Source organism: Lissotriton vulgaris, chromosome 4_1 (assembly GCF_964263255.1).
Source record: "Lissotriton vulgaris chromosome 4_1, aLisVul1.2, whole genome shotgun sequence".
Taxonomy (NCBI): domain Eukaryota; kingdom Metazoa; phylum Chordata; class Amphibia; order Caudata; family Salamandridae; genus Lissotriton; species Lissotriton vulgaris.
Window position 1 is genome coordinate 225338772 of NC_141691.1, and position 20081 is coordinate 225358852.

The window sequence follows — 20081 nt, forward strand, 5'->3', positions numbered from 1 at the left end:
TGTCACCAGGAATGAGAGAGAAACTACAGAGTTTGGACTGCAAATCCCACAATTCAACACGTTAAATGGAAGGAATCATGGGCAGGAAAAAACACAAGTTTAAAACACAAAACCGGTGATAAAATTTGCAATCACAGGAAGGTTAAAACGACCATTTTAAACTAACAACCACAGGCAAAGACAGTAATCACAGAAAGGGAAATCGTTTCTTTAACAACTTTTGTTTTGAGGAAGAGACCGCATTAGTCTGCCTCCTTATCACTTTCTGGACTCTGCTCACTGCAATCCAAAATGAACAAAACAAAAAAGGTGAAGTAGATGGAGGTTTAAACGTATAGATTGATGTAAATAATCTACAGACATTAGACAAATCTTGGGAATGACAAAAACATAAAAGCTCGATACTGCCCTGCACTTCCAGATGGAAAAAGTACAAATACATGGTTACCCACTTCATACAAAGGACAGTTTAATGAAGGATAGCAGAACTTTCAAAGAATCGCAAAAAGGGGAAGCAATTTAAATTAATAATGGCGACGGGACAATATTGTAGTAATGAGAAACAAAGTATTCACAAGAAAAGCAAAAAGAAAGAAAAATAATGATAATTCAATACAATAAACTAGACAAGACCAACTCAATCTGTGGAAAATATTTGATTATTAAAAGGTTGTGTTGAAATATCGGAGTAAAGCATCTGTAACGCTCCTAATATATTTTCTGTCAAAAGTGCACAAGAACACATAAAATCCACTTGAACGTCACCACATTTTACCAGAAGAGTACCTGTTCCTGAAGACATCAGCTGATATTAGCACCGATAGTGAAAGATCTGAGTTTTTACTTGAGAGCTTCAACAGACTTTGACACATTTTTAAACTATGCTGTGGGTCGACGGCTAGTATCTCAAGACCAGGAATGTAATCTCTTAATGCAAACAAATACTTCCTCTATCAAAGAAACACTGATTTATGGAAATATGCAATATGGTAAACATGATAGAAATATCTTTCTATTCAACCATCAACTTTACAAACCAATGCAGAGCAGCCATGGGACTCTCCTCTCTAAGTGGTGGTGGAAAAATGAGATGGCATGGGAAGAAATTGATAAAATATGTGAACAAAATGATATTATGGCTAATATTCATTAATAATCTTATCTTGATATGAGAATGCACATATCAAGAGTTTAAACAATACTTTGATATCTGGAACAACAATGAATTCAACTTGCACTTCACTTAAGAGCTGAGTAAAAACTGTAAACTATACCTTGAAATGAAAATTTGCGTCAAAGATGGTCCATTACAAACCACCCAATATTCAAAGAAAATTACATCAGTATGTTATAAATTTTCCATCGAGAAAGTATAGAGTAGAGCATTCCTTACACAGAATTTCTCTGAAGGCAAAACTGTTGACAAGATTGAATTTAAACTACAGAAGCTCAGACAATTTGCAGAAAGTGACTATCCTGGAAGAATAAAAGTAAGACTTTAAGCCAGGCTTCTCCAACGAGAAGCTCGTGAGCTACTGGTCGCTCTCCGGCTACCTGTAAGTAGCTCTCCTGTGTGCAGTCCAGCCGAATAGATGAGAAGCTTTGGTTTGGCTTAATTAACATATGTATCCCAAAATTGGGAGTGTATATTTGAGATTAAAATATGTTAAATATCAGAGCTCAAATGCTGATATTTGAAGAAAAATGGTTGAATTTCCAAAATATATTCAAATTTGATATTTGAGTGCTAAAGCACTGTGGACACGTTTTACAAATGCTATTGTCTTGCTACCAAAGACATTGCTCCTATGGCTCTTATGTATTACCCATGCAGAGGCATTCCATATTGGCAAAATATTTTTTACTGCTGGCAACCACACCTGATGCACTGAGGTGATCGCTGGTAGTAATCTTCCATATGGTGGCCACTTATGGTCGCTATTTCAACAAATACTGCAATATTCGTGGCTCTTGATGAGTTTCACGGAACAGAAGTAGCTCTTTCTACAGAAAAGGTTGGAGGCACCTGCTTTAAGCAAAACAGAGGGATCATGCCTAGTTATTGATCATTAAAAAAGAGAAAATATTTAAAAGAAACCATAAAATGAGACTGCCAAATAAGAATTATAACATATACAGCAGCGGCAAATACATACCAAAGGATTCTAAAGAGGAACCCATATCTTGGGGAAAGGGTAAATGGAAATCATCTTAGAAAGAAGAGCACCTTTAATAAAGGAAAAACTCGTGCTTAGCTGCTTTAAGTCTAAAAAAACACATTAAGAAGCATGGCTGACGGAGACAAATAGGTTTCAGAAAATGCCTGCCTTGCAAAGCATGGATGGTAGCTATGGACATGAAAGAATATAAGAAGTTATAAAAACTAGAAAATGTTGAATGATGTGATGCAATAGAAATGTTGTGGTTTATATAATCGAATGTTCATGCTGAGTAATGTACATCAGTAGTATGATATGCATACTTTGCAAACGGATGCTGAAACACAAGAGCTGGGACAAGAAAGTTACTTCGTAACTAAAAACCGTGAAACGTACCACCAAAGTAACTGGAAAACTATAAAATGAAGACATTTGAAATCAAGGCACATAAAGGATTCAAATATGACATCCTAAGGCTAATCGAGAAGACCTTGGAAAGTTCGATGACATGGACAGTAAACAATAATTGAAATTAAATTGTTACGAGGAAATAAACCCAATAGGAGGCCTAATCAACAGTGGAACATATTTTTGTATTTGTGGCGGTCAGGCTGTTTTCACAGAACAAATAAACTGTTTTTAGGTTACTACTTCTCCGAATGTATTTGAGCTACTTTTTACTTTTTCTTAAGTGCTATAGATTCACCGTCGCATATAGTTATATACAGTAATACACTGTCAGTAACCATCCATTGTAAAGTGAAACATGTAATCAGTGATCATACATGTTGAATTATGCTCATCAATTGTAAGCAAATATTATTTAGGACTATGGTTGCTCTACAATATTAAGCTTCATACACCAGCACTTGGCTTTTGATGTGTTATTGTAAAATGAATTAAGGGCCAGATGTACGACCCGTTTTTGCATGCGCAAACGGGTTTGTGAACCGGTTTGCACAAGCAAAAACATCATGGGCCATGTACAAAGCCTATTTAGTGAGTTACAATTTATTTGCGACTCGCTATTTGGACGGGGCGTTCGCTTCCAAATAGCGAGTCTCAAACCCATGTACCAATGTTTTGAAACCGCAATTGCGGTTGCAAAACACTCGCAATTACCACCTACTTCAACTAGGTGGTAATGCATTTGCAAATAGGAAGGAGTCCCAGGGGACACCTTCCCCCTTTGTAAATGCATGCAAAATTATTTTTTAAGGGCAGGCAGTGGTGTCCAGGACCACTGCCTGTCCTTAAAAAATGAAACAAAATGGTTTAAATTTTTTTTTTTTTAATGCAGCCCGTTTTCCTTGAAGGAAAACGGGCTGCATATAAAAAAGAAAAAAAAATACTGATTTATTTAAAAACCGTTCCAGACATGGTGGTCTGCTGACCCCGGCAGGCCACCATCCCTGGAGCCTTGGTATTCCCAATGGGCTCGCAACTTGCGAGAGGCTCATTAATATTAATGGACCTCAGGATTTGCGACCCAATTGGGAATCGCTAACAGAGTTAAACACACTGTTGTAGATTTGATTTTGGACCTCGCAATTTGCGCCTCTCAATTTGTCGCAAATTGCGAGGCGCCAAATCAAATGGGCGTACATCTGGCCTTTAGTTTATTATAATGGACTTCACTTCATATTAGTTCTACCCCCCACTGTGAGATTTTGTAGTGTGATTTAATTATTAATTAATTTAGATTATAGGTGCTTAAAAAGCATATCCAGGCCCAGTAGCTGCTGCGTTCATTTCTTTACATGACTCAAAGTGAATTTCGCCCCTCTTTCCTTTTGAACTGGTTTTTCAAGATATTTTTTTTTCTTGATCTCGGCAATTGAAACGTTTTTGGGGGGGACGGTGGAGGTGAGGTGAAAAGGTGGCAGGTATTTAGTGGATACTGTTGCCATGACCTGGATGTTCTATAATATTTATTATTGACCGTCTCAGTATGGCAGTGTACATCTGTGTTGACCAAGCAACAAGAGTGGTGTAGGTCGTGTTAAGCGCTCTTGCGTGGCATAAAGATTTACTACACAAACCTTGTCGCATTGTTAGCGGATTAAGCTGGTGGCACTGTGCATATTCTACTGTGATAAAATTAATTTTAATCCGCCCGAATAATCGCAAATTTGTGATGTCCTAAAACAAGCAGCCTTTTTTTCTGTTCGAGGTTTGGAAGTATTTTCCAAAAGTTTGCAACTCAACACACGTAAAGAGTCTCAAACCCCAGCAGATGTGCTCAAACAAAGGAACATTCTAGAATACCTATTGTTGGGGATTGTTAGAGATGGATGCTTGGGTAAAAAACAAAACGCACTTTTCTCTTCTCTGGAAGGGCCCCTTTAATAGAGTGGTGGGTAGAGTAGCAAAATATATTTTTTTATTTTATGACAATTGGCAAATTATGTAGTGGACAGTGGGTTATGGGCAAAAAATTAACCAGTCGCAGCATCTCATAATTTCAGTGTCCCAGAGTACAATCCGCAACAAAAAGGGGGGGGGAGAGGACATAAAAGGTTGAGGAGGCCTTGGGCGAAGGCGGAAAGTAAGTAGGCTTAGTGTGGAGATGAAGGGACCAGAGAGGCAATAGGGCAGGTTTGCACTTTAAATCATGTGCAAATATTTCTATTGTGAACACCATTGCAGGCCTAACATTGGAGTTCTACCTGTCAGTTTGAAGGGCTGGTGTTTTATTCACCTTTGGAAGAGGGTTGAGTTGATATTATTCTGTTTCTTTGCCCCGGTCATGCTGCGGACTAACTATTTTGTCGGATAGCCCATACCAAGTCTAACAATCTTCTGTTTTTTTTACTGTGCTTTTCTTATTCGAAGGGGAAACGGGTCTTGGAAAATCTACTCTCATGGACACTTTATTTAACACCAAATTTGAGGGTGAGCCGACATCGCATTCGCAGCCTGGAGTCCAGCTGAAATCTAACTCCTATGACCTCACCGAGAGTAACGTGCGGCTGAAAATGACCATTGTCAGCACAGTGGGCTTCGGCGACCAAATCAACAAAGAAGACAGGTAAGGAGATGTTTTGTACAATCGTTTGTTTGACAATATACCTTGATACACCAACTCACAGTACCCTCATTGACTCCGACAATATTCTATTCAAAGGTTTCCCATTTCCAATTTGTCAATGGTGGGTTTTCTCTCTAAACACCTCCCAGCACCGCAAAAAAACGAATTCATTAGAGACTCCACATTGTCTGCTTTTCCTATAGCAGTGCAGTGTGTTCTAAATGGTGTCCTTTCTCATAGAAGGTTCTGCGTGGCCTACAGGGTTTTCTGCCTCAAGGAATTTGATCTGCCCCGGAAGTTTCCACACTCCCCAAGATGATCAGCGTTTTGAACAAGGTGTCCTTTCTCTGCTTGATGGCCTCCTTTGCACATTCATTACTTCAAATGTTAAAGTAGTAGCTATAATTGTTTACACGTATGTATCTTAGACTTTCATATACAATTTGGTACATTTGCCAATTTGTGGGGAAAAAAGTTAAAAGTTCAAATCCTAAATGAGTATGCATAAACATAATCAAAACATTTATATTTCGGGTATACTCCAGAAGATAATCAGTGTGGGTTAAAGTCCACTGGAGTAATGACAGAACTATGCTATGGTAGTTATTTTATTTTCTGTTTTTTTTCCTTTATGGTTAATAATCGTTTTATCCCCATAGAAAAATCTCTGTACCTACACTCCTATGAAGGAGATGAACCTTTCATTTCCTACAGAACAAAGGCACTTATACCTGCAATTTATGCAAGTAGTTTTACTTGTGTTTTCAGGATGGGGAAATCCATTTGCAAAATGTTTAACACCTAATTCATTTTGCATTGACAACCAGTAGCATTCTTTCTAACCCCTAACTCTAAAGTTCACCATACTGGTGGTTCTTTTGAAGAGCACTTAGATTTCCACATATTATACACATTTTTGCTCAATACATCATTATGTGGGTTTGCAAAGCCGAAAACGTGAGCATTTACCAACATATTTACCACAAAGCTGGCAAAGTAATTTTTGTTTTTTTAAGAGGAGAACTTTCTTGCTGCTGCCTCAGGGCAGTGAGTGGGATGCAGCCACCACTTTACTGCTGCATGCTCGTATTTCCCTCTCCGGGGGGAATGGAGTTGGTCTTGAGGGAATCACCAATGCTGGTGTGCCCAGAGTCACTCCGATCGAAGGATAGCGCAGAGTCAAAATGGGTAAAGGTACCCCACTAGCAGCCAATCCCCTCCAGCTGATACCCTGTCCTATCTCGTTGAAAAATCAGTTTGATGAACTCCGAGGCTGAATGAAACAAAATCCGCCCCTGGCAACGTCCAGGAATCTGTCAGTCTTTGAAGAAGAAATTACCTGACTTCAGAGGCAAATTTATTTAATTTGTTTTAATTATGCAAGTTTCACTTATCTGCACAAAAACCTTTCTATTCATTTTCTCTGTGTATAACGTTAAGGTCACGTGTTCAGATCTGGGAGGGTAGCATTGTTTTCTTGGGACCTGATTATGAATTTGGCTGTGTGGGAGCGGGCAGCCACGCCACCGCCCCACTCCCACACTGCTAAACAGGCCTGCGACCCGCCCCATTACAAGAAATTTAGTGGTCTAGCGGGTGGCTTGGTGGTCCCACGGCGGCGCAGTACAAAGGCTCATATTTGAGGCTTAGAACTGCACCGCCGCGGGTCTGCCAGTGCACGCTTCTGCACGGCATGGACTGTGCAGTCCATGCCATGCAGGAACAGGGGTGCCTGCACTCGGGGTGGCCCAACATAAGCCCCCCTGCATGCACCCCCATGCAGAGGGGCAAGTGGGGACCCTGTAGCACCTCCTTAATTTCCTCACCACCAGCAGTTTCATGGCATGAGAACCGCCATGAGACCGCTGGTGGTGAGGAAACTTTCAATATACCTGCGCTGCCGCAGCGGCACCACCAAGCATATGGCGCCCTCAAGACTGCTGCATCACAGCCAGGGATCCCAGATCACTGGTGATTACGGCGGTTTTCTATAGGTCCAACCATCGTGCTCATAATACAGCGGTCAGATCACTTGTGCAGCGGTCCCCAACTGCCACTGCGGGTTTGGCGTCCCATGGATCACCAAACTCCTAATTAGGCCCTTAGTGTTCAACTCCTTCAGCATCAGGACTAGAACCATCAGTCATTCTCGTTAGTGGACATGGCCACTGTTTCTGCAAGCTCCCAAGCAACAGGAAGTGGACTTAGTCCAAACACCTCCCCTTATCACATAGGGGGCAGGGCCCTTAGTGTCCATGTGTCCTGAGAGAGTTCCTTGTGGCCTTTATTTTTCATCACTATGTTAATGCTTACTCACTCCCCAAAGGTTGCCATTCTCACCGCAGTTTCGCTAACTGAACAAGTTGTTACTGGTTAGGAATGTTCTTATCATGAGCATATATTGCATGGGAATCCTTCCATTTCATGATAGTTTTCCAGGTAAGTATTCAAAATTGTAAGAAATAATACTTCATCTGTTTTTCTTCTCTCTAAGCTATAAGCCCATCGTTGAGTTCATAGATGCCCAGTTTGAGTCCTATCTGCAGGAAGAGTTGAAGATCAAGCGGGTCTTGCACAATTACCACGATTCCCGGATCCATGCCTGCTTGTACTTCATCGCGCCTACAGGACACTCGCTAAAGTCTCTGGATCTAGTGACGATGAAGAAGCTTGATAGTAAGGTAGAGACAACTACGTTGACTTTAGGTGAATATTGAATAATTTGCCATGTTCTAAGAGCCCCTGCTTCTTTTAACACAGGTATGGTGTAATGGAGAGATTTTGGGGATGACCGTTTTAACAGGAGCCTTAAATTGCTGTTTAATTTTTTACCTGTTGTGTTGTATAAACCTTCATAAGTTGACTAAATGGGTCAGTGAGTTGACCGCTTGCTGCTGACCTGTGTAAACCGTTCCAATACCAAAAAAGTCAACTCAGCCCTCTATTGTTCCAAGCTTGGTGAATTGAATACCACACAATTGGGTAATAATACTTGAAGCACGTGGTAGTTACAAGCACCAAAAGAAGTGCTATATTAAAATTAGTTATTGGCGTTGAATCGTGTTACTTCTATAAACTGGAAAACCAATTTGAATGTAGATATTTAACCTGTCTGGTTTTATATTTTATTAATTTTTTAGGTTAATATAATTCCAATTATTGCCAAATCGGATGCTATTTCCAAAAGTGAACTCACGAAATTCAAAATAAAAATCACAAGTGAACTTGTCAGCAACGGCGTACAAATCTACCAGTTTCCCACAGATGATGAAACCGTGGCGGAAATCAATGGAACCATGAATGTAAGCAATAGCAACTTAGCTCTTTTAAAGTACCATCATTCTATTTTTAAATTTAAGCTTGGAGTATTTAGTGCTATCTAGGTTCCACATCTTTGCCACTGAGTTTTCTACAAGCAGGCATCAGGGTTCACGTGAATGGAATAAAAATGTTTCTTTGACATTAATATGATGTAACTTTGGCACACAGACAAATTGAGACCTGAAGACCAAGACTGCATGTGACACAGCTGTTTTGCTTTTCTTTATTCTTTTCATATTCGGAGAGCACCTACTGTCAAAACGCTATCTTCTTCCGTGACCGCATATGAAAACCTAGATTGCATAAAAATGTTTTGCAGAACTTAAGACTCCAGAGTATAAGCTATCAATATCTAATTTCCGAAACATCTAACCATAAAAATTGCATCTTGCAAAAAATGTACTGCAGGCCAGTCCAATTGCCCTCATTGTCAGGTTGCCTCTACCATTGCTCGCCCTACCCCAATATAAGCCAGAAATTGGCCCTGGTGATTCCTAAATTCCTCCCTAACCTCATGGGCGGTGAATATATGCCCCTTACCTGGTTCAGGTTGATCCTTCACACATTCTTGTCTGTCCAGTGTAGTCCTGATACCTAGGCAGACACCAAAGTGGGAGTTCCCGGGGCAACTGTTCTCTATGTCATTCCTCTTTAGGCAGCACTTCCAATAGTATTTTGCGGTCTGCGAAATCTTATGTTAACAACCATCGGGATCACAAAGAGGCATAATAGTAGAGGGAACATTATAATTCTAGGTAGAGAAACCCTTCTGACATCACCGTATTCCTGAACATCATTGATCATCACAAAGCAGTCGCTGTCCTTGTTAGATTGGTGGGTCTCTAGTTGGCACAGGTAGGTACTTGTGACAAGTAGGGACCTCTCCTCTAGTCAGGACAAGGGGATTACACTCCTAAAATAACCCCTGCTCACCCTCTAGGCTGCGTGGCTCGAGCAATTAAGGCTTATTTTAGAGGCGATGTAAGTTAAGCAGTTGTGACCACACACACAGTAACCCAGTGACAACACTACAAATGGACACCACACAGGTTTTATATCCAAAATAAGTAGACTTTATATAGAGTTACCACAAGACCATAAACAACAAAAATACACACTATGATTACTTTACGATGGTAGAATTAAGCTTAGTTCAGTTCAGTTCTTAGATGCGACACTGTGCGTCAATGTACCTTAAATTGCGTTGCGCTTCCACGACAAGCAATGTTGCAGCGATGGGAAATGCGGCAGTCGGGTGCAAAGAAATAAAGACGTGAAGATTCTTCCAGCTGCAGCACGCTTCTCGGGGATGCGAGAAGTCCTCGGTTCGATGCGTGGACTGCAGTGGCGACACCCTTACGATGCGACGGCAACAGCTCCATCCACGACGCTTTTGTCCACGATGCGTGAAGCTTCCGCTCAATGCGACAACTACACCGGCGATATCCAAGATGCGACGGCAGCAGCTCGAACGGCGGCGCGCTTCTCGGGGATGCGGTGCAATGCGACAGTTCCAGTGGCGACACCCTCCTGCTTCAGAGTTGTGACGGCAGGCACAGCGACAGCGACACGCTCAGACCTAGTTGCGAGATTCTTCTCCTGATGCGGTGCAGTGCGACAACTACAGCGGCGACACCCTTCTTCGGAGTTGCGACGGCAGCAGCAGCGACGGCGACACGCTTCCTCTTCATTGCGGCACTCTTCTCTCCGATGCGGTGCAGTGCGACAGTTCCAGCGGCGTCACCCTCCTTCGGAGTTGCGATGGCAGGCACAGCGACGGCGACGCGCTTCTCCTCGTTGAGTCGCACTTCCAGCTCCTTGCGACATGCAGTTCCTCAGAAGGCCCAAAACAGCAGCATGCCCTTCCACAAGAACTCTGGGGAGCTGGGGGTGAAGTCTGTTGTCCCTGAGACTTCAGCAGGAGGCAAACTCTTTTCCAAGCCCTTGGAGATCCTTCACAAGTTGAAAGCAAAGTACACAAAGTTCCTTTCTCCTTCCTTTGGCAGTAAGGCAACCACTGCAGGTCAATCCCCCAAGTGGCACTTCAGCTTGGGAATAATCTCTCCTCATTTTCTTCAGGTTCTTCTCCTCAGTAAAGGTTTCTTCTTGTAGTCCAAAGTGATCTAATCTCATGGGATCAGGGTCCCAATATTTATACCCCAAAATCTTTTGTTGTCTGAGGGGAGAGGGGCCTTTGCCCAGTCCAAACCAGTTCTGAAGCACTCTGTTTACCAGACTTCTCTTTTCCTTTCACAGTGCTGGGCAGAAACATCAGACGCCCCACAGGAGGTGGAACCAGCATTGTGGAAGGCAAGTACAGTCCTGGAGCACTGTGTTTACAGGACTCCTTCTCTTCTTTCAGTGTGCAGGGCAGAGACATCAGCTGCTCCCCAGGGGGTGGAGCCAGCATTGCGGAAGGCAGGCACAGCCCTATTCAAAGTCCAGGTGCAACTCCTCCCTACCATCTAGATGCAGGTCTCTCTAGTCACCACTGAGTGACTCAGCCTGTCTCCTGGAATTCCCCAGCCCTGTCACTCTCAAAACCAGACATAGGAATACACAACCTAGCAGAGGCAGGTTTGAATGGTTAGACAAGCAAATACCTACTTTCTAAAAGTGATATTTGCAAACACAGAATATTAAAATAAACTTTACTAAAAGATGTATTTTATTATTCTGAGTTCAGGCATACTAAACTAGAATTTCTACCATGTGCTCTGACACAGTTAGGATTATAAAATGTAATGACTCTGACAGCCCATTCTGGCCTTTGGAGAACAGGTAGCCTTGCAATAGTGAAAAACGAAAATGGCTGTAATTCACTACTAGGACATGCCACACACACCAGGGCTTGTCCTACCTTATACTTACAATGCACCCTGCCCTTGGGCCTACCATAGGGGTGACTGATATGAAGAAAAGGGAAGGTTTAGGGACTGGCAAGTGGGTGAACTTGCCCAGTCAACAGTCAGCATGACAGTACCAGACTGCACGCAGGCTCTGCAATGGCAGACCTTAGAAACATTTTACAAGGCTGCTTCTGTGGGTGGCACAACCAGTGCTTCAGGCCCACCAGCAGCATTTGGATTTACACGCCCTGGGCACACTCAGTGCACTAGACTAGGGTCTGACAAGTAAACCAAATAGCCAAACATGGAACCACTGATTAGTACATCAATTTACAATAGGGAGCACTTGCACTGTGGCACTGGATAGCAGTGGCACAGTGCCCAAAGCATACAACACCAGCAAAAATACATGAGGGAACAGCAAAAATGGAAGGTAGACCCGCGCCAATGGTGTCAAGTCTAACAGTCCTCCTCAGTGTTGAAAATAAAACACAACGTGTCGAGAATCCTTGAGTCCACCTAGCTTTTAATGCAAGCAGCACAGCAAAAGATCAAAAGACAGTTGCCATTTCAGCTGAACACAGCTCTGTCTAGCTAGACAATGGTCAGTTGAAGCATGCAGCTAAAACGAAATCCGGTCAGTACATATGTTTTCTCTTAATACAATTCAATGAAGTAAAATCATGTGACATAAACTTTTTACTCTCTGCAAAAACGTATCTCATGTATTTGTGGTTGTTTCTTCCCTGAAGAATTGCTGAACAGCCTTGGCTGGAAGATATAATTCATAGATACACTGCAATCCTAGTTATCCCCTGGAAAATCCCACTTTCACTTTTCCGGTTTGGAAGCGAGATTAGGCTATTAGGAAATATGCAAGGTACAACCCTGAGCCCTATGGCTTCCTGGCCTCCTAGAGTAGTGAACATTAGCAATCCTTTTCAGTGTTACAGTAAACCTTGAACAAATATAAAACAACTTCCATATTTTATTTAAAAAGTGGCTGGATTAATTAAGGGCAGATGTCCTCATAAAAGTATAGGAGAGTATATAAGACTAACACAGGCACGATTTTAAACTAGTTTACCGTGCAGCGAGTAATTGTCTTATATTTGGTCTTATGATGGCACTGATGTGGCTCGCACTGCCTCTGGTACGGTTGCCATTAGGTGCAACAGTCTTCTCAAGTTGGGTGATGGGATGCTCCCCGGAATACAGCCTTTCTTGTCAGAAAATATGGAGTACCGGCAACCCTGTTTGCGTAGATCTTGTTCATGATCTAATAATGCAATTGATCATAGATGAACATGTATAAGGTGCAATCTAATTCATCTCTGTCTGGTTTTGCAACTACTTCTATAGTCCCTTCATGTTGAAGCGAGTTTACCCACCTCCCAGGCTGAGTCATAAATATAAATTAGTTTAGGTGCTAATATGTCACTAAGCGTCTTGTATAGTTTGGCTGGAAGCCATCAAACTCAAAAGTTTTTATTGACTGCTATCCGTGTTAAAGTGCGTCAGACTCCTGCACAGTAACGGGTGCCTCTATTTCTTCTCTTCATCAGTCTATGTGGGGAGACTGGAAGCACATACAAAGTCTAGTACATATTCTGTGCAGGTCTGATGGTGCTGCTTACAAGGTAGTATGGTAATCAGTGATTATACTATTGAGATCTGCCTGTGTGTGGTGTAGTACTCTGTCCTCCCCCTCTGGGTCATCACGGTAAAGCTCTGGCTCTCTTTGTCAAGAGGCGTCTACTCTCACCTGCAAGATGTGTGTTCACCAGACACTGCAATCTGTAGAGCCTCCCCATACTTCAGTCTCCATTCAGGCAGGTTATTCAGTCACTGTTGTCTGATTACCTATTCCATTGTCCACATCTACTCCTCTTGGGTGGCTTCGTCTTGGTGGAACGCTGTAACCCCCATGAATACTTCAAGCATGCACCTATAAGGACCACATTGAATGCCTCCCAGTCAGTGTATTTACTGCCCACCTTGCCCTCCTGTTCTCTGTAGTGATTAGTTGTGGCATCTATGACCACCCCTCCGAAAACAATGTCTTGTAATATGTCAAATAATGTTTTACGTAGTTTTTCAATGCTAGAAGCTCAGCCCACTAGATACCATGTTCAGTTGCGCGTGCGGCTTATATATCTGTAGGAGTGGACCAGCCTCCAAGGGTACCCATTTTTAGAAGCCCATATTTTGTAATCTACAAGTTACGGTTGACATTTCCAAATATGTGGAACTCTCACAGGGCAAACTGCTTGGTACAATTGCTTCACCACTTCGCACTGGGAATTGGGCTGAGTAATGTGATACAGCACAACATAAAATAGCAATATTTTGGTAGCTTATTGGACTAGAAGTGCGTTCAGATGATTCTCGAACCAGGATGCTGTCCTTGAATCAACCTAGCCAAAAATCACTCTGGGATGTGAGGTCGGGAGCTCCTGGTTCTTCTGGAATTGTGAAATGGGCAACTGGCCCAATTTATAGGTACACGATGGGTCTGCAGTGGTGCACACTCATGAGCTGGTAACAGTAGCTCCATGACCCAAATGTTAGTTCTCGATTCTTTAGTCCCCATGCCAGTTGGGCTTTTGGGATATCAAAACTCCTGGGCAGGCTTGTCTCACGAGGGGTCCCTCATGCAGGTTTTTTTACCTGTCTTTTCACATCTCATTAGGTAATAATTCACGCAGGATATCCGACGCTGTCATGCAGGATATCAGACTTTGGTCCGACCTGGGGGGAGCATAGAAATCTGGCAGACCAATCAAGAGGAGATGAGCCATTGGCCTAAGAGTAGTATGCAGGGCCCTGTGGTGTCCAGATTGACTACAGCATAGCTACCAAGGTTTCAGATTGCTTACGTGTGACATTTACATAATTTCAGTGTAATTATGAGTAACATTCAACGACTATGAGGGACACTTTCTCTTGAGCAAAATCAAGCAATTAAAACAAGGGAAACCTACATTTTAGAAATTACACCCATTTAATGAGACTGCCTCTTCAAAGTACCATCACCTCCTCAGTCAATAACCCCATCTCATGAATCAAGAAAGTCTCATAACTCGTGCAACTGCTGTCTAATTAACAGCTGTCTCATCTTATGAGGCTGCCACCCTGTAAACTGGACAAACTTCGGATCAAAAGACATTCTACGGGTAGGAAGGAGACCGGCCCTATTGGTTAATAGGGCTACAATTCAGAGCAAGGTGTATCTTTAGGGGACTGGCCAAAGGTCAGAGACAAGTGAGTTATGGGGTCTGTAATATGGCTTGCGGCTTATGTTTCCCAGAAAGCGTTGTTGGTTGGAACTTCCATAGTGCCCGACTGATCGTGCACCCCATTACATTTAATTTTAATTGTTTCTAATTGCATACTGTGACTGGCAAACACTTGAAGTGACTGGTGTTTATACTCACTGTGCTTCTCTTTTGAATCTTTCAGCCTAAGCCCCAGGCAGCATTACTGGAACCTCGGCGACTCTGTGCAGGTTGACTGGCCCCGAGCGCCGTGGCAATGAATCCGCCTTAGAGGTCCAGGCTGAAGCCTGCCCCCGGCCAGCTTTCCTGTGAATCCTGGCTGCTGCTGCAACCTGGTCAGTGACTGTTATCTCTGACGGTGACGACCGGTCGTCACTGGTTGCAGCAATCTCACCCTTGGCGGCCGGGCTCGGAAATTATATTTTGATGGCGGTGTAGCAGCGCGGCCATAGTTTAAATTTAGTTAAATAGCGCGGGCGGGCCGGCCGGTGCGAAAAGCAGTGCTCTGCGAACCAGCCAAGCACCTTAATTAATTATTTGCAGCGGACCGACTTTACAAAATGCTACTTATTCGGAACACGGCTGCGTGCTCGGGCAGCAGCAGGATGTGACATCACGTCCCCCTTGCTGCGCCATAAAGTTGTCTCACAACCTGATTGAAGTAGTCTGGCCCAAGCTGTCTTTGTAGTAGTTTGGCTCTCCCCGGTGGCAGGGCCATGACGTCAGGCTGCCTGAACTCTGAGCCGCTCAGTGCCACAGAATTGGAATGTTGGCTATACATTGTATCAACACACTGACTGGGAGCACCCTAAGCGTGCAGGATCTGCGCAGGCCAGAGCAGTGCACTCACTACTGGCACACACACACAGTTTGCAGTGCTTCAATGGCAGGGCCGAGACTATGCATTATGCGTGACAATGCATTTCAGTGCGGTGATGCGGAGCACCACACTGAAATGCGTCCGTGTCATGCCTGATGCGTGATACTTGGCAGGACTGCTACAGTGGCTGGCTCACTGAGGATATTCTACATAGAACTGAGTGTAAACCCTGAACCAGTCAGAGCTGCGCTTTAGTGTAAAGCTCAAAAGCTGTAAAAAATAAAAATCCAATCATGTAAAGGGCATCTTTCTGTAGATGACCAGGCTAATGTTTACTGGTCCTGGTATTTTGCAGATTGCAGATCACATGGGCTCCTAATCCTTTGTCCTAATAGTGTGGGTGGTGTGACGAGCAGGCTTGAGCTGCGTGTCCGCGAGGTAAAGTATAGTTTTGTTTCGTGAAGAAAAAAGTCTGTGTACTCTTCCGGAAGTTACGAGTACACCTAGTACTCTACAGGAAGCAGTCTGTGGTGAAGGAGGTGGGTCTGTGTCTGATTGACAGTCATGTGATCTGGAAAGTCAGTTATGTAGGCTACCACCTGGCCCTAAGCATTTTAACATCCTACTTGACACATTTCTGTGGGAGACCTGTCAAAGCGAACGGTTTTGGTTTTTCCTCACTCCTTTTTGATGCCCAACCACGCACCTGGTGTACAATTTGTGAAAGGTTAGAAATAAAGAAGAGTAGGCAGCGAATTTTGAAGTGTTCCAGGTCTTGAATGTAAAGACTTACTGAATATATAGGATATATATATATATATATATATATATATATATATATATCACACGACACTTTCCACTTATCCAAGTAGAAAAAGGCGAGCACACTGGAATCCGGTTAAGAAATTTTTATTTGCAAACCCCCCTTCACCCCCCCCCCCCCCCCCCCCCCCCCCCCCCAAAATAAATACACCTCCTTGAGCTCCTCTGGGTCGCTGCTTTTCAAAAAGTCTTAATGGACTATAGATTTACTCGAGGTCCGGCTTTCTTGGAACTAAAACAGATACTGTTTAATGTATACTGAGTCCAAGTGCTTTTGGCATATTTCTCTCTTCTCTCCACATTTTAAGAACCTTTGTATCAGGGAAAGCATGAGAATGATGGCTGAGAGGACATTAATTACGATAACTTGATTTTTCACGGATTTTAGCGGTGGTATTGAAAGATCATTTTTTTTTTTTTTTTTTTTTTTTTTAACCCACGTCCTAGTATTACATGTTTTGGGTACTGTTTTTTTGGGAGGTAAGACTTTTAACTGTCCTCAAATTTTGATTTTTGTACACAATTGTAAACGTCTACTTCCTGTTAATATCCTGTCGTATCAATTTTATTTTCCAATAGCGAGTTTCCGGTGGCATGTACACTTGGAAACAATACTGTGAATTACTTCTGAGTTGGTGGCTCTGGGTGCTGCGTTTACCAACAAGCTTTCAAAGTTGGCTATGTTTGAATGTGTCGAGAGGACCCTGGAGAATGTAGCGATATCTACCATAGACAATTCTTCATGAAAAGTTACAGATTTCAACATCAAGCTCTTTTTATCAGTTCATTTTCACTCTTCCTGGAATTTAGTCACGTTTTTAGTCGAGAACTTGGAAACTTGCAAACAAGCCCTTGTTACATTCAAAATATCTACTTTTTAGAAGTGTATTTTGATCTAACTGCGCTGATGATTTACTCACAATGTTCGGTAATAGGTGCTAGTAGGCAGCAACAGTAAAACCAAGAATATTAGTCAAGTTAAACAATCTCTGGCAAAGCCAAATAGGTCTTGGGTTTGAAAACTATGGGGCATATTTACAATTACTTGCGCATCCCTGCAAATTTAGAAGGGATGCGCCAGTAATTGTGTGCCATGCCTCCGCCACCCAAGATTCGCTGCATTTACAATGCGGCGCACCATGGGGCCAAAACGGCACAGATGCGTCACGCATCTGTGCCGTAAAGGTGTCGCATTGCTGGAGTTGCGTCACATGCGCGGGCCAGCTCCTCCAATGCTCTGGGGGGCCCATTCTACTAATGCTGCATCAAGCTTTACGCCTGCTTCAAGCAGGCGCAGGGTTTTGACATAGCATTGGCCTAAAAGTGACTGAGTGAAATCTTGTATATTTCACTCAGCCACTTTTAGGAGGCCTTCCTGCGCCGGAACGCCCCCCCCCTGCACCGGAACGCCTCCTTACGGCGCAGGGCTTTACAACGTGACGCATCACCCAGATGCGTCACGTTGTAAATAGCCCGCACCATGGCGCATCTTTTGCGCCGCCACTGCGACACAAAAGTGACTCAACAGCGGCGCACAAGAGGCGCAAGGGGCTTGTAAATCTGCCCCTATGTGTTGTCCCAATGCCTTTAGTTCATGCTGTACAGCATTGCCAGAAATGAATATCCTGTACATCTTGAGCAAAAAGGGAAAAAATACGATGACTTGGAGCATAATTTTTTTTAGGTGTCTGCATAAGTCATTACGAGTGCTCCTTTTTTAAAATGTTTTTGTTTTCCAATCCTAGATGGATCGATAAATAAAATATGCAAATGAAGTAGTGTGAAAGGGCTTTTATTTATAAAGCAGAAGGTGTAACAGCTAGTTAATGCCTGGACCTCCCAAAAAAGGTAGTTCAAAAAAGGAGAAAAAAAATAGGATGGCGTGGAGGGAAAGAAACAAACAAGTGAGGGATCACTAAGGAGAAGGAGACGTGCACATGGGAGAGAATTCTGGGACGAAGGGAGAATTACATGGGGTAAGACCAACATGGAGCGTCGTGGGGGAGAGACGGAAGTACATGAATGAGACACAGCAAGAGGGAGCATGGGAGGAGACGAGTACACCAGGGAGATGGCTAGAGGACACATGGACTCTAAAAGAAGTTCTCTATAAGTGAATAGTGAAAGGACTCCATTAAAGAGGCTAAGATCTGGAGAGGGACCTACACAAGATTGACATGGCAAACGTTTGAGTAAAAAATAAGTAAATGAATGACAATAAAAGCAACCAATGGGAATCAATGGGTGGACTTTAATTAACCAATCCATCAGTATTTGTAAAAGTGTGCTAATCACCCGAGGGGGTATCCAGGTTTGCGTGGGGAGGGGCTATTCGATTAGCCGGTTCTTGGGACTGCTCCTGAATTTGGTGATGGAGGAGGAGCTTGTGAGTGGATGGGGCGGTCGTCACAGGCCTTGGCAGCGAGGTGGGAGAAGGCGCGTCCTCCGGCTCGGCTCGAGTACAATGGATGCGGGGGATGGTGGCGAGGGCCAGGCAGGCAGACTGCAGGTGTCTGGAGGAAGGTCAGGTGGTTGTTCAGGTATTCTGGTCCAATGTTGTGAGGGCTTTGTAGGCGTGCGTGAGCAATTTAAAGTGAACTCTCTTCATTGTAACTTCTTGGTAAGCCAACAAGCCAGACTTTCGCAGCCACGCAATTGGTACTGTCTGTTATTCTCAACAAAAAATATACATTTGGAGTAGTTGTGTGTGCTTTTTTATCTTTGTAGACCTATCATGTTGCAATTGTTTAGAAAATAGCACGTTCTTTTAGGGCACTTTTTTGAAGAAAAAAATGGTATGAGGTAGAGGGATTGAATGTGTACATCCTGAGAATTGGTGCTTAGCAAAGGATTACTTTAAGGGAAACAATCTCTTCTCTAATTACTTGCAGCATAGTTCCCATAATTAGCGCTGTAGACAGTGGATTATTCTTTAAAGGCATCCTTTGCCTAAAGTAAACCCGCTGTGTGCCCGACGCACGGAGTCTCCTTGCCTGGGCACCGAATGCTTTCACTTCACCCTTCCCAGGAGACCTGAGGCTGACAGACAGCGCTGCGTCATCGCCGTCGCCATGGAAACGTTGATGTCCAAGAGGCGAACAGAAGACCCATTGAGACCTGCACTTGTTTGGTGCTTCGGGGGCTCTTCATGTCAGCTTTATTTAACATTGCTAATTGTGGGCTTCCTGTTCACGCTCCAGCGGAGAGCAGACTATGGATCAGAGAGCCCAAAACCGTGAAACACCAGGATCTGGGAAGAGGGGAGTTAAAACAAATGAGGAAACTGGAAATGAGATGTCTGATCACACGCATGGTGCACATAAAGCTTGTTTTTGGTCTAAGCGGTCTCGCTGTCCCATCGAGGGAAGCTAAGTTCATGATCAGTTTGCATATTTGGCGAGAACTTAGCCCTTAACCACCAGGGCATTCGTGCAGTTTACAGCCTGTTACAAGGTAGCCCGGCCACAAACCCACACGAAGGCTGCTAGCAGCATCGCCTTGGAATGTCTTGTACATAAAATTGGTCCCACTATTCTCTGCATTAGACGTTCTGTATTGAAACACAATGTGTACCTTCATGATGAGGACCTAAAAATATTTCTGGTTATTCACCTGCATAATTTTATGAGTGCAGGTATCGCTAAGGTTATAGACTTTTGTGAGTGATTGGAAAATGTCCAGTGGGTATTCCACACTTGTGTTTTGCAGACATTTGGATACGTTTCTATATAACCTATTTTTTTGTATTTCAAATTCCGAATCCGTTGCTTCTTTTTAAAAATTATTCCTAAAATGTTTGTG

The 20081-nt window shown here is 43.2% G+C and overlaps 1 protein-coding gene across 6 annotated transcripts in view; it reads left to right on the plus strand.

Annotated features, from left to right (window-relative positions):
• The window catches only part of SEPTIN6 (septin 6), a 190386-nt gene that overhangs the window by 105815 nt on the left and 64490 nt on the right, over positions 1 to 20081 (plus strand). For all 6 annotated transcript variants that reach the window (XM_086918555.1, XM_086918553.1, XM_086918554.1 and 3 more), the window contains exons 3-5: positions 4995 to 5190; positions 7685 to 7871; positions 8331 to 8492. In XM_086918555.1, coding sequence (XP_086774681.1) covers positions 4995 to 5190; positions 7685 to 7871; positions 8331 to 8492 — 545 coding nt within the window. The remainder of the gene's footprint in view (positions 1 to 4994; positions 5191 to 7684; positions 7872 to 8330; positions 8493 to 20081) is intronic.